At 40.1% G+C, this 20,477-nt stretch overlaps 1 protein-coding gene across 5 annotated transcripts in view; it reads left to right on the top strand.

The window, feature by feature from the left end:
• CADPS2 (calcium dependent secretion activator 2) overlaps positions 1-20,477 on the top strand; it is a 575,679-nt gene that overhangs the window by 414,924 nt on the left and 140,278 nt on the right. For all 5 annotated transcript variants that reach the window (XM_053926174.1, XM_024555170.3, XM_024555169.4 and 2 more), the window contains exon 14: positions 14,661-14,762. In XM_053926174.1, coding sequence (XP_053782149.1) covers positions 14,661-14,762 — 102 coding nt within the window. The remainder of the gene's footprint in view (positions 1-14,660; positions 14,763-20,477) is intronic.

Here is a 20,477-nt window from a genome sequence, read left to right as displayed (position 1 = left end):
GCCAGTGAGTTCAGGAGATTAAGGAGACCGCGCCACTGAATCCCACAGGCATTCTACCATAGAAGTTCACACTATAAACCCAGGGACTCAGAACAGATCAATTTAAGAAGCAGAGGCTAACAAGAAGAATCTCACAAACAATGGAGAGACAAATAAACAATCTCCAAATGAAAGGAAAAGAGGAAGCCTCAGAAAGAATGCTAAATGAAATAGAGGCAAGTCAACTATCAGATACTGAGTTCAAACAATGGTTATCAGGAACCTCACTGAGCTCACAGAAAATTACCAGAAACTACAGAAAAACTAAAATGAACTCACTACGAACTATATCAACATGAAAAAGGAAATAGAAACTATCAACAAGGGCCAAGAGGAAAAAGAATACAATTTCTGAATTGAAGAACATGGAATAAAAAACAGGCTAGATGAACCAGAGGATCAAATCAGCGAGCTGAAGAACAAGGTAGAAAAAAACTCCCAGAAAGAGCAAAAAAAAAAGGAAAAGAGGCTTAGAAAGAATGAAGAGGGATTAAGGGAAATGCAGGACAACATGAAACGTAATAATATCCGTATAATAGATATACCAGAATAAGAAGAAGAGCAAGGCATAGAAAACCCGTTTGAAAAAGTAACGATGGGGGAGAACCAAGATAGCGGCGTAGGTAGACACACTGCGCCTCATCGCACAACCAGAACTGACAGAAAATCAAACGGCAAGGAAGTCAGACACCAAGGAAATAAAAAATAAACATTCATCCAGACCAGTAGGAGGGGCACAGACGGGCAGCCGGGGTGGAGAGGACTCGCGTTGCCATGGCGCGACCCAGACTGGCAGAGTGTGGGACGAATGGCGCAGGCAGTCTGACCACTAGCAGGCCCTGTGGCCCCACATTCCCGCACAGATAAACCGGACAAACGGCAGGGAGCGAAGAAGACCACATAACCCAGGACTCCAGCTCGGGGAAATAAAGCCTCAAACCTCTGATTGAAAACGCCTGTGAGGGTGGGGGCAGCAGCAGGAGAGACTCCCAAGCCTCACAGGAGAGGTCGTTGGAGAGACCCACAGGGGCCTAGAGTGTGCACAGGCCCACCCACTCGGGAACCAGCAGCAGGGGGGCCCAGTTTGGATTAAATGCTCCAATCAAAAGACATAGAATAGCTGAATGGATAAGAAAGCATGACCCACACATATGCTGCCTACAATAGGCCCACCTCAGGACAAAAGACCTACACAGACTGAAAGTGAAGGGCTAAACAAATTTTCCAAGCAAACGGACAGGAGAAAAAAAGCCAGGGTAGCAACACTCGTATCAGACAAAATAGACTTCAAAAGAAGGGCCATAAAGAGAGACCCAGAAGGTCACTTCATAATACTCAAAGGAAGAATCCACCAAGAAGATATAAACGTTGTAAATATATATGCACCCAACATAGTAGCACTCAAATGCATAAAGAAAATCTTAGAGGATTTCAAGAAATATTTTTTTTAATTTTTATTGTTATTCAGTTAGTTTATGCCTTTTCTCCCCATCCCTCCACCCCACCCCAGCCAAACCTACCTCCCTCCCCCACCTCCACCCTCCCCCTTGATTTTGTACATGTGTCCTTTATAGTAGTTCCTGTAATCCCCTCTCCATACTGTCCCCTCCCCACTCCCCCCTAGCTATTGTTAGATTGTTCTTAACTTCAATGTCTCTGGTTATATTTTGTTTGCTTTTTTCTTCTGTTGATTATGTTCCAGTTAAAGGTGAGATCACATGGTATTTGTCCCTCACTTTCTGGCTTATTTCACTTAGCATAATTGACAGCAACACAATTATAATAGGGGATTTTAACACCCCACTGTCAAAAATGGACAGATCTTCCAAACAAAATATCAACAAAGGTATTGTGGCACTGAACAGTGCCCTAGATGAAATGGACTTAACTGGTATATGTAGAACCTTTCATCCCAAAGAAGCAAAATACACATTCTTTTCAAATGTTTGTTCCATATAGGTGAAATATGTCATGCGTACTTCAATAGGGATTGCCTTGAATCTATAAATCACTATGGGTACTATGTACATTTTGATGGTGTTAATTATTCCATCCCATGAACATGGTACATGCTTCCATTTTTTTGTGTCTTCCTTAATTTCTTTCTTTGGGAACACTCTCTTTTTGTTAAATCATGCAGTTTCAGTAACTACAGGCACCAGAGAAAAAACAAAAATATTGAATTTTGATATGTGAGAATGCCTTTCCTGCTTATTGGAGCCATTTTAATATTTACGTATAGAGTTAAATACAAATTAACATTAAAAACCAAAAACTGGTCGTTTATGTTAGAATTTTCAGTATCTCCATTTTAACAGTCTTTTATTCATTGTCAAAAAGGCATCGTTCTTTTTACTTTTATAATCACATGAAAAAGATTTATTCTTAAAAGTAAATAATTTAAAGAGGAACCAAGATGGAGGCGTAGTTAGACACACTGCGCCTCCTCGCACAACCAGAACTGACAGAAAATTGAACGGCAAGGAAGTCCGACACAAAGGAGATAAAAAATAAGTAGGAATGGTGGAGACGGGCAGCCGGGGCGGAGAGGACTCGCGTGGCTGGACTCGCCAGATACCGAGACTGGCAGAGTGTGGGACGAAAGGGGCAGGCAGTCTGACCACTAGCAGACCCTGCAGCCCCACATTCTCCCACAGATAAACCAAGAGGGCCAGACTCAGAGTGGCGGAGAACAGGGCAGGCAGATCGGCGAGAAGCACCCGGGGGCCCCACATTCGTGCATTGATAAACCGGGACAAACGGCGGGGATCTAAGCAGACCACGTAACACAGGGCTCCAGCGTGGGGAAATAAGGCCTCAAACCTCTGATTGAAAATGCCCGTGGGGGTTGGGGCGGCAGCAGGAGAAACTCCCAGCCTCACAGGAGAGGTCGTCGGAGAGACCCACAGGGGCCTGGGATGTGCACAAGCCCACCCACTCAGGAACCAGCACCAGAGGGGCCCAGTTTGATTGTGGGTAGCGGAGTGAAAATTGGGGTCCGGTGGAGAGTGGAGCAGGCACCATTGCTCCCTCTCGGCCCCTCCCCCACGTACAGCATAACAGCACAGTGACCACCATTACCCCGCCCTGGTGAACACCTAAGGCTCTGCCCCTAAAAGTAACAGACACGCCAAGACAAAAAAAAAAAAAAAAAAAAAAAAAGGCCCAAATGACAGAACACTTCAAAGCTCCAGAGAATATACAACAAAGCAAGGAAGAGATAGCCAACCTATCGGGTGCACGGTTCAAAACACTGGTTATCAAGATGCTCACAGAATTGGTTGAATCTGTTCAAAAACCAGATGAAAAATGAAGCCTATGCTAAGAGAAACAAATGAAAATGGACAGGGAACCAATAGTGATGCGAAGGAAACTGGGACTCAAATCAATGGTGTGGACCAGAAGGAAGAAGGAAACATCCAACCAGAAAAGAATGAAGAAACAAGAATTCGGAAAAATGAGAGGCTTAGGAACCTCCAGGACATCTTGAAATGTTCCAACATCTGAATTATAGGGGTGCCAGAAGGAGAAGAGGAAGAACAAAAAATTGAAAACTTATTTGAACAAATAATAAAGGAGAACTTCCCTAATCTGGCAAAGGAAATAGACTTCCAGGAATTCTAGGAAGCTCAGAGGGTCCCATAGAAGTTGGACCCAAGGAGGAACACACCAAGGCACATCATAATTACATTACCTAAGATTAAAGAGAAGGAGAGAATCTTAGAAGCAGCAAGAGAAAAGAACACGGTTACCTACAAAGGACTTCCCATAAGACTGTCAGCTGATTTCTCCAAGGAGACCTTACAGGCAAGAAGGATCTGGCAAGAAGTATTCCAAGTCATGAAAGGCAAGGACCTACATCCAAAATTGCTCTATCCAGCAAAGCTATCATTTAGAATGGAAGGGCAGATAAAGTGCTTCTCAGATAAGGTCAAGTTAAAGGAGTTCATCATCACCAAGCCCTTATTGTATGAAATGTTAAAGGGACTTATCTAAGAAAAAGAAGATAAAAAATATGAACAGTAAAAATGACAGCAAACTCACAGGTATTAACAACCATACCTAAAACAAAACAAAAAAAAAAGCAAACTAGGCAAACAACTAGAACAGGAACAGAACCACAGAAATGGAGATCACATGGAGGGTTATCAACAGTGGAGTGGGAGGGGGAGAGGGGGGGAAAGGTACAGAGAATAAGTAGCATAGATGATAGGTGGAAAATAGACAGGCGGAGGGTAAGAATAGTGTAGGAAATGTAGAAGTCAAAGAACTTATAAGTATGACCCATGGACATGAACTATAGGGGGGGAATGTGGGAGGGAGGTGTGGGCAGGATGGAGTGGAGTGAGGGGGAGAAATGGGACAACTGTAATAGCATGATCAATAAATATATTTTAAAATAAATAAATAATTTAAAGATTTAAAGTAAATAATTTTACTAGTAATTAAAATGGCTGATAAACACTAAAACTTTTATGCTTTTTAAATATATGCTAACTTTTGTTAAAGATTGTTTTACTGAGAATATTTAACTGTAATGTCTGCCTTTGTTTGCTTTAAAATAATTCCTATTTTACCTACTGCTATGTAACAACTGTTCCAAATAATTTATGCCATATTAACACTAATAAGCAATATTTGTGATATTACAGGATTCATGAATTCTCATAATCTTATATAGCTGACATTTTTATATTTTATATATCACTTATTCATTTATTTGGCATTTATGTATTGAGCATCAAGATTCCAGTTACTGTTCTAGCCCTAGGGGTCTAGCACACAGGAGGCAGACAACAAACAAATAAATAGATATGTCATGTTGGATCTGTGGCAAACAGTAAAGCACAGTAAAGGAGAAGAGGCCTATGGGAAGAAGAGACTACAATTTACATCAAGTGGTTAGAGATTATCTCACTAATCCTGAGTCAGATTGATAGAGATGAGAAGCAAGTGAGCAGACAAGCTTTGTGTACACAGGGAAGGAGCTCCCAGGCAGTGGAAACAGCACGTGCAAAGGCCTGAGGCAGAACATACTTCATATGTTCACAGCTAGCAACAAGGCCAGTGTATCTAGAGTGAGAGGATTTTCTGTGAAGTGGTAGAGGAGGTCAGAGAGTCATTGTGGGGCGGGAGGATCATATAAGGTCTTATAGACAATTTTATGGGCTTTGGCTTTTATAATGCCTACCACCATTACGTGGATATGACTTACACTTGAAAAAGTCTCACAATAGTGTGTTGCCAATACTCAGACAAGAGTCTGGAGGGAGACCACAGAGGTTGTGGAAGTACTCTGCAGAGAGCTGGTGATAGCTGGAACCTTAGGGGAAACAGGTGAAGTGGTGAGGGGTGGTCTAGTGGTGAGGGGTGGTGAGACATATGCAGAACCTGCATTATGTTTATTCAGGCTCTGCATGTCTTGACAGTACAGCTCGTAGAAATTATAAAAAGACTTCTGGCCAAGATGCAGGTGTAGGAAGATACATACACTTTGCCTCTTTGCACAACCAAAAGATGGACAACAAATTCAAAAACAAAAAACAACCAGAACTGCCAGAAAATCAAACTGTATGGAAATTCGACAACCAAGGAGTTAAAGAAGAAACATTCATACAGACTGGTAGGAGCGGTGCAGACAGGCAGCTGTGGAGAAGAGGACTCGGGGCAAAGTGGCAGCTTGAGGACTGGGGCAGGCAAGGTAGTGGCTGGTGGAGCAGGCAGGCCGGTCCCACACTTGTGAGTGGATAAACTGGGAGGAAAATCTGGGGAGCCAGACAGACTGAGCAACCCAGGGTTCCAGCATGGGGAAATAAAGCCTCAAAACCTCTGACTGAAAAAACCTGTGGGGCTTGAGGAGGCAGGAGAAACTCCCAGCCTCACAGAAGAGTTCCTTGGAGAGACCCACAGGGTCCTAAAATGTACACAAACCCACCCACCTGGGAATCAGCACCAGAAGGGCCCAATTCGCTTGTGGGTAGTGGAGGAAGTGACTGAAAGTCAGCAGAAAGCTGAGCAAGCAGCACTGTTCCTTCCCAGACCCCTCCCCCACATACAGCCTCACAAAGCAGCAATGTGGGTTGCCCCACCCTGGTGAACACCTAAGGCTACTCTCCTTACCACATTAACAGGTGCGCCGAGACACAAAAATACGGCCCAAATGAAAGAACAGATCAAAGCTCCAGAAATACACAACTAAGCGATGAAGAGGTAGACAGCCTATCAGAAGCAAAGTTCAAAACACTGGTAATCAGGATGCTCACAGAAATGGTTGAGTATGGTTGCAAAGTAGAGGAAAAAGTGAAGGCTATGCAAAGTGAAATGAAGGAAAGCGTACAGGGAACCAACAGTGACAGGAAGGAAACCAGGACTCAGAACAGCGGTTTGGAGCAGAAGGAAGAAATAAACATTCAACCAGAACAGAATGAAAAAATAAGAATTCAAAAAAATGAGGAGAGGCTTAGGAACCTCCAGGACAACTTTAAATGTTCCAACATCTGAATCATAAGGGTGCCAGAAGGAGAAGAGGAAGAGCAAGAAATTGAAAACATAATGGAGATTTTCCCTAATCTGGCAAAGGAAATAAATAGACTTCCAGGAAGCTCAGAGAGTCCCAAAGAAGTTGGACCCAAGGAAACACACACCAAGGTACATTATAATACATTACCCAAGATTAAAGATAAGGAGGGAATCTTACAAGCAGCAAGAGAAAAGGAGACAGTTACCTACAAAGGAGTTCCCATAAGAGTGCCAGCTGATTTCTCAACAGAAACCTTACAGGCAAGAAGGGGCTGGAAAGAAGTATTCCAAGTCCTGAAAGGCAAGGACCTACGTCCAAGATTACTGTATCCAGCAAAGCTGTCATTTAGAATGGAAGGACAGATAAAGTGCTTCTCAGATAAGGTCAAGTTAAAGGAGTTCATTGTCACCAAGTCCTTATTATATGAAATGCTAAAGGGACTTACCTAAGAAAAAGAAGATGATGAAAACTATGAACAATGAAGTGACAACAAACTCACAACTATCAACAACTGAGCCTAAAAAAACAAAAATAAAAACAAACTCAGCAAACAACTAGAGCAGGAACAGAGTCACAGAAATGGAGATCACATGGAGGGATATCAGTGGGGAGAGGGAGTGGTGAGAATGGGGGAAAGGTACAGGGAATAAGAAGCATAATTGGTAGGTACAAAATAGACAGGGGTGGTTAAGAATAGTATGGGAAATGGAGAAGCCAAAGAATTTATATGTGTGACCCATGGACATGAACTAAAGCGGGAAATGCGGTGGGAGTGGGGGTGCAGTGAGGAGGAGAATAAAGGGGTGAAAATGGGCCCTGGCTAGTGTGGCTCAGTGGATTGAGTGTCGGCCTATGAAATACAGGGATGGGAATGGGAAAACTGTAATAAAATAATCAATAAAATATATATTTTTAAAAAGTATAATACAGGAAATGGAGAAGCCAAAGAACTTATATATATGACCCATGGACATTAACTAAGGTGGGAGAATGGTGGGGGGGGGGGGGATGTACAGGGCAGGGGGGAATAAAGGAGAAAGAAAAATGGGAAAACTCTAATCACATAATCAATAAAATATATTTTTAAAATTATAATGAGTTTATAAAGCCTTTTTGAATTCTCTTATTACCCTGAGTCTACTCAATAAGTATTCATAAAATATAACTAGTTTAAGTTCTTCTCAAGGCTTCTGCAAGTACATATTTTGTAGTGAATTAAAGAGCACATTATAGGACTTTCTTTTTTAAAAATATATTTTATTGATTATGCTATTACAGTTGTTCAAATTTTTCCCCTTTGCCCTACTCCACCCATTAGCCCCATTCCTTCCAGCCATCCCCCCTCACCTTAGTTCATGTCCATGGGTCATGCATACAATTTCTTTGGCTACTCCATTTCCTATCCTGTTTTAACATCCCCCTGTCTATTTTGTACCTACCAATTTGTACTTCTTAATCCCTGCACCTTTTCCCCCATTGTCCCCCTTCCCCTACCCAAGTGAAAACCCTCCAGATGATCTCCATGTCTATAATTTTGCTTCTGTTCTGCTTGTTTGCTTAGTTTGTTTTTTAGATTCATTTGTTGATAGTTGTGAATTTAGTGCCATTTCAATGTTCATAGTTTTGATCTTCTTTTTCTTATATAATTCCCTTTAGCACTTCATATAATAAGGACTTGGTGATGATGAACTCCTTTAGTTTTACCTTGTCTGGGAAGCACATTATTTGCCCTTTGATTCTAAAAGATAGCTTTGCTGGATAGAATAATCTAGGTTGTAGGTCCTTGCTTTTCATCACTTTTCATAACTTCGTGCCAGTCCCATCTAACCTGCAGAGGTTTTTTTTCAGAAACTAGCTGACAGACAGTCTTATGGGAACTCCTGTGTGGGTTTCTCTTGCTGCTTTTAAGATTCTCTCTTTATCTTTAATCTTTAACATTTTAATTATGATGTGTCTTGGTGTGGTCCTCTAGGTTCATCTTGTTTGGGACTCTTTGTGCTTCCTGGACTTGTATGTCTATTTCCTTCACCAAATTAGGAAAGTTTTCTTTCATTATTTTTTCAAATAAATTTTCAATTTCTTGCTCTTCCTCTTATCCTTCTGGCTCCTCTATGATTCAGATGTTGGTATGTTTGAAGATGTCCCAGAGCTTATCCTCATTTTTTTTTTGAATTTTTTTTCTTCTTGCTATTCTGGTTGAATGCTTTTTTCTTCCTTTTGTTCCAAATCATTGATTTGATTCTTGGCTTCATCCCCCCCACCTTTGGTTCCCTATAGATTTTTCTTTATTTCACTTAATGTAACCATCATTTCTGCCTGGGTCATTTTTTATGCTGTTGAAGTACCCAATGAGTTTCTTGAGCATCCTGGTAACTGGTGTTTCGAATTCTGCATCTGATAGATTGCTTATCTCCATTTCATTTAGTTCTTTTTCTAACGTTTTGTTCTGTTCTTTCAACTGGTCCATATTCCTTTGTCTCCTCATTTTGGCAGTTTCCCTGTGTTTGTTTCTGTGTATTAGGTAGAGCTGCTTTGACTCCTGGTCTTAGTAGCATGGCCTATTGTAGAAAAGTGCACCTGTAAGTTATATGGAGTGGAGCCTTAGGTAATCACCAGGACGGAACAATCCATGTCACACTGCTCTGTGGCTCTGTGTGGAGGAGGATTTTGAGAGGGGACAGTGCCACTGTCTGGCCTCTGAAGTTTTGTCTGGAAGGAAACTGTTTCCCAGCACTTACCCCATTGCCAGATGCTTCAATTTCTCCCTGTATGCCAGTGGTGCCCTTCCAGATGTTGCCCTTGTGCTGAATCCCAGAGGGGGTGAGTCTGAGTGAGTCCTAAAGGCATCTGTTGCACACCCTGTAACAGGAGACTCCCGAGAATTCTACAGTTTCTTCCATTGCCCCAACCCCCACTGGTTTTTACCGCCAGAAGTTATGGGGACTTAACCTCCTGGTACTGGAACCCTAGGGTGGGTCTTCTGGTCTGGGGCTGGATGCCTCACCCCCGAGGTATCCCTACTGATTTTTATCTACCACACGTGGCTGTGGGACCACCCGTTCCATGTCGCCACACCTCTCTGTGCTCCTCTGTGTCTCCACACCTCTCCTTACACTATTTTTTGATTGACTCACTGATTCAATGGTAGGTAATATTTTAAATTTTATTGGTTTTTAAGTTCTTTTTCTTATAGTACAAGTAACATAGAAAATGTCTGAAGTACATATATTTAGAAATAGTTCCACCATCATTGCTTCTCAGATAAAGCTTTCATTTTCTAATAGGATTTTTAAAAATTGCTCTTTATTATTTTCTGTGAAAAATGGGAAAAAAATAGGGCATTGGCTTTGGAATGCAAAAGTCCAAGCTCCAGCACTTAACCAGCTGTGTGACATTTGGGAGGCAGCCTAACCTTTTTGAACTCTAGCAGCCCCCTTCCTTGCAGAGAGAAAGGATTGCTATGAGCACCCCCATTGTCACACATATAAGACAGCTGGCACAGTACCAGGCACATATTTAACATTTTGTAATTGATAATTGCTATGTTTGTTTTAATAATAACCATAGCAGGAATATACTGATGAGACAGGAAATATTTGCATTTATTAGGAAGAATGATTTTAGAAAGAGCTGTTACCTTTAGGCTTGACCGCAACAAAGTTGCCACTTACTCTCAATAATTTTGATATAGAATGCCACTTCATATACCTAATATTCAGTAAATGGTCTTATGTCTACAATAAAATAATTACATGTGAATAAGAGCAATTCCAAAATATTAAATGTTCTATTTAACCTGTCAGGTGTGTACCAAATTTAGTAATGCACCAGTAAAATGACGACCCTTCGCTGTGTATAATAGGTTAATCTTAGTGAAGGTTGATATAAGTGATGTTCCCCTGATGTTACCTTTCTCATTTTTCATTGCCTGGACCACTGGCTGTGTTCCATAGGTAGGCAATGGACCCAGGGAAGTTTAATATGACAGGTCAACTTGCTCTGTCACTGTAGTGACAGTTGAAGCAAACAGTTAAATTTACTCAAATATAACCATGTGGCATCTGTCAGAGAGCAAAGTCAAAGGGCATGGGAATTATCAGAACAAGTTCTTGCTCTTTTCCATCAGGTTTGTGTGGGTGAATTTAGTGAAATAACCACCTGCAACTTTGCGGTATGAGTTTTTATTGCTACCTACTACATAATACAATGTAGTTACAGTTTTTGTCAGAATGCCCAAATTCCAAATGGATGATTATGTAGAACTGCCCAGTTGAACTTTTGTGATCATTGTCAATATGCATTCGTTCATAGGTTACAGTCTGGGTTTTGTGCTGTCGTTTGCTCAATGAGGATTGGCTCTGAAGTAAGATGTGAAAAAATCCATTATTCAATTATTATAAAACATTGGAGCTGGCTCATATTTTATTGTTTTATAATTTATAGACAACATTTTATTTTCTTCCTAAAAATATTAGAACGACCAATATTTTGCCACAAGTTTTTCTGCAGTTAACACTCAAATGCATTCTGATGGAAAAAAGTGTGATGTATTATTCTGATTAGGTAGTTAAATTATTGGTCTTTCCCTATTTAGAAGCAAAATGTAATTTTAAGAAATATTTCCAAAGCATAAATTCTAGCAGCATGTGAATTTCTGAAATAAATGATTTCCTCTATATTGGAAAAAAACTGGAAACTCAAATGATGCTTTGATATAAATAAAAGGTCTTTATGTCAATGAGATACAGGTATAACTTTAACACTTAATTGTTTTTTTTCCTAATTGACTAGTTTACAAGTATCATAGGTGCACACACACATATATATTTATTTTAAAAAACAATGGGAATATCAAATAAAAATATTAGTGGAAAGTTATTTTAACAGTTTGAGTTTGGGGTGTTCTTTGGCTTTTCACAGTACTTGTTTTTACTTACAAAAAACCATTAAAAATGAGTAAGTTGGAAGGAAATGCACAAGACTTTTGGGAATTAAAACACAATCTTTGACCCTGGCTGATGTGTCTCAGTTGGTTGGAGTGTCACCCTGTCACCAGGGGCTGCGAGTTTGATCTCTGGTCCGGACATGAATGGGAGGCGACCATTGAGGCATCTCTCTCTCATCTGTGTTCCTCTCTCTCCCTTCTTTGCTCTCTAAAAGCAATGAAAAAATGTCCTCGGGTGAGGAGATACATATTTTTTTTTTTAGAAAAAATGAGCTAATAGGGGAAGAAATGGTTGGTGTTAACTATCAAATGCAAAAAGGTATATTTTCTTGAGATATATAGATTTTGAAATGAAAATGAAATTATTATACCTTTTTCTCTGTGTTAACAAAATTAAAATTTGTATTTTCAGAATTTTAGATGATTGCTATACCAAAAGATACTTAAATTGATATATAATAAATTCTAAATCCCTGCTATTAGATATATATTATATTTTATATCTCAATCTTAGTAAAAGAAGATTCGTTTCATCTTTATAGCTACTTTTAAAAGTCCTAATGAAAATTTACATTGATTCCATAGGGATATTTGGTGCAGCATGAAAATCTTGAAACAGTTGATCTTTCCTCTCTGTTTTTTTAAATATATTTTATTGATGCTATTACAGTTGTCCCATTATTTCTTCCCTGTATTCCACTCTGTTCTGCAATGCCCCTCCCACCAGCATTCCCCTGCTTTAGTTCATGTCCATGGGTCATACATATAAATTCTTTGGCTTCTCCATTTCCCATACTATTCTTAACCACCCCTGTCTATTTTGTACCTACCAATTATGCTTCTTATTCCCTGTACCTTTCCCCCATTCTCACCACTCCCTCTCCCCACTGATATCCCTCCATGTGATCTCCATTTCTGTGACTCTGTTCCTGCTCTAGTTGTTTGCTGAGTTTGTTTTTATTTTTGTTTTTTTAGGCTCAGTTGTTGATAGTTGTGAGTTTGTTGTCACTTCATTGTTCATAGTTTTCATCATCTTCTTTTTCTTAGGTAAGTCCCTTTAGCATTTCATATAATAAGGACTTGGTGACGATGAACTCCTTTAACTTGACCTTATCTGAGAAGCACTTTATCTGTCCTTCCATTCTAAATGACAGCTTTGCTGGATACAGTAATCTTGGACGTAGGTCCTTGCCTTTCAGGACTTGGAATACTTCTTTCCAGCCCCTTCTTGCCTGTAAGGTTTCTGTTGAGAAATCAGCTGGCACTCTTATGGGAACTCCTTTGTAGGTAACTGTCTCCTTTTCTCTTGCTGCTTGTAAGATTCCCTCCTTATCTTTAATCTTGGGTAATGTATTATAATGTACCTTGGTGTGTGTTTCCTTGGGTCCAACTTCTTTGGGACTCTCTGAGCTTCCTGGAAGTCTATTTATTTCCTTTGCCAGATTAGGGAAAATCTCCATTATGTTTTCAATTTCTTGCTCTTCCTCTTCTCCTTCTGGCACCCTTATGATTCAGATATTGGAACATTTAAAGTTGTCCTGGAGGTTCCTAAGCCTCTCCTCATTTTTTTGAATTCTTATTTTTTCATTCTGTTCTGGTTGAATGTTTATTTCTTCCTTCTGCTCCAAACCGCTGTTCTGAGTCCTGGTTTCCTTCCTGTCACTGTTGGTTCCCTGTACGCTTTCCTTCATTTCACTTTGCATAGCCTTCACTTTTTCCTCTACTTTGCAACCATACTCAACCATTTCTGTGAGCATCCTGATTACCAGTGTTTTGAACTTTGCTTCTGATAGGCTGTCTACCTCTTCATCGCTTAGTTGTGTATTTCTGGAGCTTTGATCTGTTCTTTCATTTGGGCCGTATTTTTGTGTCTCGGCGCACCTGTTAATGTGGTAAGGAGAGTAGCCTTAGGTGTTCACCAGGGTGGGGCAACCCACATTGCTGCTTTGTGAGGCTGTATGTGGGGGAGGGGTCTGGGAAGGAACAGTGCTGCTTGCTCAGCTTTCTGCTGACTTTCAGTCACTTCCTCCACTACCCACAAGCGAATTGGGCCCTTCTGGTGCTGATTCCCAGGTGGGTGGGTTTGTGTACATTTTAGGACCCTGTGGGTCTCTCCAAGGAACTCTTCTGTGAGGCTGGGAGTTTCTCCTGCCTCCTCAAGCCCCACAGGTTTTTTCAGTCAGAGGTTTTGAGGCTTTATTTCCCCATGCTGGAACCCTGGGTTGCTCAGTCTGTCTGGCTCCCCAGATTTTCCTCCCAGTTTATCCACTCACAAGTGTGGGACCGGCCTGCCTGCTCCACCAGCCACTACCTTGCCTGCCCCAGTCCTCAAGCTGCCACTTTGCCCCGAGTCCTCTTCTCCACAGCTGCCTGTCTGCACCGCTCCTACCAGTCTGTATGAATGTTTCTTCTTTAACTCCTTGGTTGTCGAACTTCCATACAGTTTGATTTTCTGGCAGTTCTGGTTGTTTTTTGTTTTTGAATTTGTTGTCCATCTTTTGGTTGTGCAAAGAGGCAAAGTGTATCTACCTACACCTGGATCTTGGCCAGAATCCCCATGTTAGCCTCTCTGTATGTGTTTATTCAAATATTTATTTGTATTTATATGCTCACAAATTAAAATAAACAAAAAAAGTGAAAGAGTAAGCCATTAATTGTATCTGAACCAAAATGGCTATGTTGCTTTCAACAATTAAAATTAAATCCCCTTTATCATACTAGCTTAATTTGGAAGAGAAGCAGTTAAGACATTTTAGCTTGCATTCAGTATTTTTTTTTAATATTTCCATTCAAAGGGTATTCATTTAATGAGGCAAATATTTGATACTGGTATAAAGCACTTTTCACTGCCATTCTCAAGGACTAGTCATTGTTTTCTGTAGATCTGGAAAATACTCATTGTAATCCTTTACCTTGAAGGCTATCTAAAAGAGAATAATTCCATTTATTCTGGGTCAAATTATGAAGCAAAAAGCTACAAATATCTCCAATGAATTTTCACTATAGACACAATTATATGTATACTATAGACCTATACACATTTTCTGTAATTATTTTGATTTTTCAGGAAAATATATGTATATATAGATAGAGCTATAAAATATTTAAAAGTAAATGTTCTATCAATATAAATTACTTACTCTGATTGTTTTTCAGGCCTGATGGAATCGGAACAGTTTCTGTGGAAGAAAAAGAGAAATTTGAGGAAATAAAAGAGAGACTGTCTTTCCTTTTAGAAAATCAGATAAGCCATTTCCGGTATATACTCTCTTCATTAATACAAGTATTTGCTTTATTCACTCAACCCTTCTGATCCCTTACAAATATCTTTCTGCAACTAGTCGACAATCAGTAGTAGCCTTTCTACATTCACCAGTCTGTGCTCTGCTTCTCCGCCTGCCGTCTAGTTTCACTGATCAGGTACACAGGCCCCTGTCCCTGCAATGTCCTCTCCACTGCATGTCTTGCTTGCTGTGTGTGTGTTTCCTCCTTGCATAGCCTCTGCCCTTGCTCTGTGGCTGTTCCTCCCTCTCTTTGTGTTATCATCAGGCACGGAGACTCTCCAGTCCCCCCTTCAAAGCAGAACCTTTCTCAGTTAATCCAGCAGAGCAGAAAAGCTGACGTTTTACCTGTACTCTGCACTTATTACATGGTTATGGTACACATTTCTTTTTCTTTTTTTATCCTCACCTGAGGCTATTTTTATTGATTTAGAGAGAGAGGAGTGGAGAGAGAGAGAAGTATCTATTGGTTGCCTCCTGTACATGCTCCAGTCTGGATCAAACCTGCAACCTAGGCATGTGCTCTGACTGGGAATCAAACTTGCAACCTTTTGGTGTCTGAACGATGCTCCAACCAACTGAGCCACCTAGCCAGGGCATAATATACATTTATTTAGTCATTATTTATTTTTAAAATTTACATTCTGTGAGAGCAAAGACCAGAGTTCCCAGCACACTTCCTTGCTCAGAAAATTAACTATTGATACATTTGTAGAGTGAAAGGTAAATATCTTGATAATGTCAGGGGTAACCCAAAAAAGGAATTTACTTATAAAAAATTGTGTATTTATTCTTATATGTTTAAACTTCAGTCATATTCAAAGTACTCTCCAATTGATGCAGTACACCTGTTGAGATGTTTTTTCCACTGCTCAGAACAATTCTTAAACTCATTGATTTTTGATGTCTTTTAGTGCTTCTGACATTTTTTGTTTCACCTCTTCCACATCAGCAAAATATTTTCTTTTGAAGACTTTTTTCATTGGGGAGACAAAAATAAATGTGTTGGGTATGAGATCAAGTGAATATGGAGGGTGGGACATGGGGGTCATGCCATTTTTGGTCAATAAGTGCTGAACCCTCAGTGTGCTATGGGCACGTGAGCACATAAATCACCCACCATGAAATGGGCAAATGCACTGAAAGAGTCTTCAAAAAAATTCCCTGAAGCCAAGCGCAGGCTTTCACAACAATGCCAGCTGGTGCACTGATACAGATGGGTTCCTAGAACACTCACCTAGCAGGGGAAGCCTGTACTAAGGGGCCTGCTCTCCAGAAGATAATTCTGGGTTTCATTGGGTCCCCCCTCATATCTCTTTTTCCCTGATTATATTCAGCTCCACAGAACCTAATGGTTAAAAATAGAAATATGTCAGTACATTTCCTTTCCTATCACTCTTATCATCAGATCCTATAAAATGTTGCCATGTCCACATTCTGCATCTTGCAGCATGCCTGCCATATTGAAGGTATGTGATTTGGAATCATTCCCTGTGAACTTCCTGAAAAAATAAAACTCAGTTAATATTTCCCTTTAACAGTTTGAAAATACTGTTATTTAATCATTTGAATGGTATAGGCCTACCTGCTCTGGGCCTCAGTTTCCTTATTTGTAATATGAAAAGCTTATACTCTGTGATTTTTAAATAACCTTGAAGGAAGAAATGCTCAGAGGTTATGCCGTGCGTCTGTTCCCCTACATTAGTGATTTGAACTGGGGCTGGTACTACCACCTGAAGGTAAGTGAATGAGGGAGGATTTTCACTGTCGCAGTGACCAGGCACAGGGACAGTGATTTAGTGCTGGGTTTAGGAATGCAGTGCATGGGGCAGTCTCACGTTGGGAAATTGTTTTGCTTAAAAGACTAATAGACTCACATTAGTTAACGCTATTCTTAGGAGCATAGTAGAATTCAACCTACAGGGTTAAAACTAAATTCTCTGCTCTTTTTTAATAAATATAACTGAGACAGGAGGAAGACTTTTGCATTTGCAGAGAATGTTTCTGCATTTGCAGTTGTTAAGAGTACTGTCTCTTAGATTGTATAGAGACCCTTAAATTTGTTGTGTCTTTCTGTCACACATAGTTATCCACTTTTTGACATTGAGACAGAGCTTGTCATTCAATTCAATATCTATGTTATTTGTATCAATGCTTTCATCTCAAGTAACAGATCCTACCTCAAACTGGTTTAAACAAATGTACATGCTCACTTACCTGTTGATCTCAGGTAGGGGGAACTTCAAGACAGGCTGAATTCAGTAGCCATAGCTCTCTGTTTTCTTATGATTCTCACATAACTATCCTCCTTCATGGGTGGCTTCTTCCCCAGATTCATAGTAAGACCACAGTATTCCTTGGCCTCACATCCATACCTGCCGTTTTTCAAATGAAGCAGTGGAGGCCATATCTTTCTATGATACTCTCTTAGGATCATGAAGTCTTGGTAGAAGACCCCAGCAACCTACCCCTCACATCGCATTTGCCCTATGTATAGATCACGGGCCAGCCCTGAACCAAACCCAGTGGCCAGAGGACACCCGTGCAGTGGATACCTCAGCCAGTCAGGAGCAGTGGGGTCACCATGATTGGATTAGCCTGATCGGAGCCACCCACCAGGGGAGTTCAACCCCCCTCACTGCCACCCAGCAAATACAGGGAAGCAGGGAAAGACAGTTGTCCGCATAACTTGTTGTGTTAATTCCCTGTCTCTCAGTTTTGTTCTCTATTTCTCCTGAATGCACATCCTCTTTTAATAATTTGTAAAGATGTACTGTGTAATCCTTTTTAGCTTTTATTTCCTTGATGTCCTGAGGACAAGACCTGAAAGGAATTGGTCTAGACATTTTGAGCTGACTTTTATATTCCCTTTTGATGTTTGTAGTTTATATAAATTTTGCCAGTTCTTTTTCCCCCCCATAGAATATTGGATAACAGCAAATGGGACTAAAATAAAAAACAGAATAAATTTTAGGTTCCACATAGGCAAATTTAGAAAAATTTAAAAATTGTCCCTGAGGATTTTCATCAGGATTCTACCAAATGATCTTCCTTCCTCTCTTACGTTAAAACTTAGAAAGAATATAAATTACTTACCACAGTACTGTTAATAACTCTTACATAGAAGCGTATCTGTTTAGGTCCTGCTGTATTCCAGAAGTGCATTTCAGAGACACAGATACAATAATAAGGCAAAGTAAACTAAACATAAATGAGGGACTTCTGGTTCAAGACAGCAAATTGATGCATGTCTGCCTCAGTGTTGTCTCAGACCCGAAATAAAATAACAAAACATTATTTTTCAGAAGACAAAACCATATGGACAACTAAAAGAGGGGAAAAACTTTGGACATCAAATAGATAAATGGCATCTAATTTAGCCACCCAAGAAAACCTTAATCATAAGCTGGCAGGAGGGAAAACAGAGAAGCTCTCTGATTTATGTCATACAATCACCAAAATGTTTAGGAATTGCCCATATCAAGCCCTTTTACAAATTAAGAGTAAAGACCCATTTGTCATAAATACGTTTAAAACTCACTTAGATCCCCCCACATCTTTTTTCTGCCTCAGGCTGCTGCGTGTCTAATCCTCACCCCACCCCACCCCCAACCCTCTCCCAGAGCACTGCCTATTAGCTTGGAGAAGGTAAAACTAGAGAAGACCTGGACTGGGGTGGAGGAGGGGAGGAAACATCAGGCACATTGGAGGTAGGATTATATGCAGACACATGGAGATTAAACATTTATAAGAAATCTGGGAATCACAGCCTTCTCTTGCCCCTCATACCTTTGACTCTCAACATGCTGGCAGGCAGGCAGGCAGGTTTACACCTCCCAGGAATATTATAAGTATCTTCCCCTGGGACTCTGGCCCAATAGAAAAGACCTAAAACTTTGGGCAATGCAGACTTCTACTGAAACAGCCAGCCAGATTCCTCTTCATTAAAGACCATGGTCTACATGTACCCAGCTAGGTGCATATTGCTTCCATTCAGTTTTTTTTTTAATTTTTATTGTTATTCAATTACAATTGTCTGCATTTTCTCCCCATCCCTCCACCCCACCCCAGCCAAACCCACGTCCCTCCCCCACCTCCACCCTCCCCCTTGGTTTTCTCCATGTGTCCTTTATAGTAGCTCCTGTATACCCCTCTCCCCACTATCCCCTCCCCACTCCCCTCTGGCCATTGTTAGATTGTTCTTAATTTCAGTGTCTCTGGTTATATTTTGTTTGCTTTTTTCTTTTGTTGATTATTTTCCAGTTAAAGGTGGGATCATATGGTATTTGTCCCTCACCACCATTCAGTTTTTTAATACCACACTTTTAAAAATGATCAGACAGCCAAAGTCATAAGACATTTGAGGAAAGCATTTACTATGGAAGACAGAGACCCAAACAAGTAAATACTATATAAGAAAGGAACTTGGGGGGAAAAAAGATTATATGGGAAGAGAAAATAGGGAGGTGGGGTTGGTGGAAATGAACTACTGATATCCTTGGAGAGGTTTGAGATGATAAGAGTATCTATAAAACAAAAACTGCAAAAAGAAGAAGAAGAAGAAAAACTTAGAACAAATAAGAGCTATTAGAAATTATATGCAAATAACACAAATACATACACAATATTGAAAAATCAGTTTAATGAAAACTTGCAGAAAGTAGGGTGGGAAATGGGAAATAGGAGTACGATGATAAGAAAAATTAAAGATCTGCTTAGGAATGCCATCAACATAAATAATAGGAATTCCAAAAAGAGTTAAGTCTAAAGGTAGGAAACTTTGAATAAAATCATTCAGAACATTTTTTAAATTTATTTTTTATTGTTATTCAATTACAGTTGTATGCCTTTTCTCCTCTTCCCTCCCCCCACCCCGGCTGAACCCACCTCCCTCCCCCACCCCCACCATCCCCCCTGATTTTGTCCATGTGTCCTTTATAATAGTTCCTGCAATCCCCTCTTCCCACTGTCCCCACCTCATTGAAACATTTAGTACCCAGCACAACTAACTAAAATATTTACTCATCAGTATATTTTTCATGAATTTACAGATTCTTGGTGAAAAAAGAGAAGACCCCAAAATACAAAGAATCAATCAGAATGACTTCTCAACATTAGTTTATTCTAGAATATTTATTGTGTCCTACTATGTGTCAGGCAGTGAACAACAACAACAAAAAAGACCCTTCACTTCTGCAGCTTTCATTTTGACATGAGGAGCAATAGCAATATATGCCCAGAAAACAGTGCATCGTTGACTTCATAATTCTGAGGAAAATTACAACCCAGAATTCTGTAACAGCATAAGTCTTGATTAAGGACAATGGTGGAATGATATTTGCAGATATGCAGGACCTCAAAAGATGTGATTCTCATGTTCCCATTCTGGAGAATGCAATTTACCAAGACAAAGGAGAAAACAGAGTTAAGATCCCTGCATTAGGAAATCAGCTTGAGAGAGAAAGGAATGTGATGGCCATTGAGCTGAGAGCAACTAGTACTCACTGGAACAGGTCAGAAAATTCTTCAAGCAGATCAGATTGACAACTCACTGAGACATTTTAACATGTTGAGAGGTTGCCCACCTGCAATAGAGTGTGGAATTGTATTAATTAGATTGTATTAGAGTTTGGAATTGTATTAGATCAAGTAAATAAAAACAGGATATTAAAAATGGAAACAAGTATTATAA

Source organism: Desmodus rotundus, chromosome 6 (genome assembly GCF_022682495.2).
Source record: "Desmodus rotundus isolate HL8 chromosome 6, HLdesRot8A.1, whole genome shotgun sequence".
NCBI classification, from domain to species: Eukaryota; Metazoa; Chordata; class Mammalia; order Chiroptera; family Phyllostomidae; genus Desmodus; species Desmodus rotundus.
This window is presented reverse-complemented; position numbering and strand designations above follow the sequence as displayed.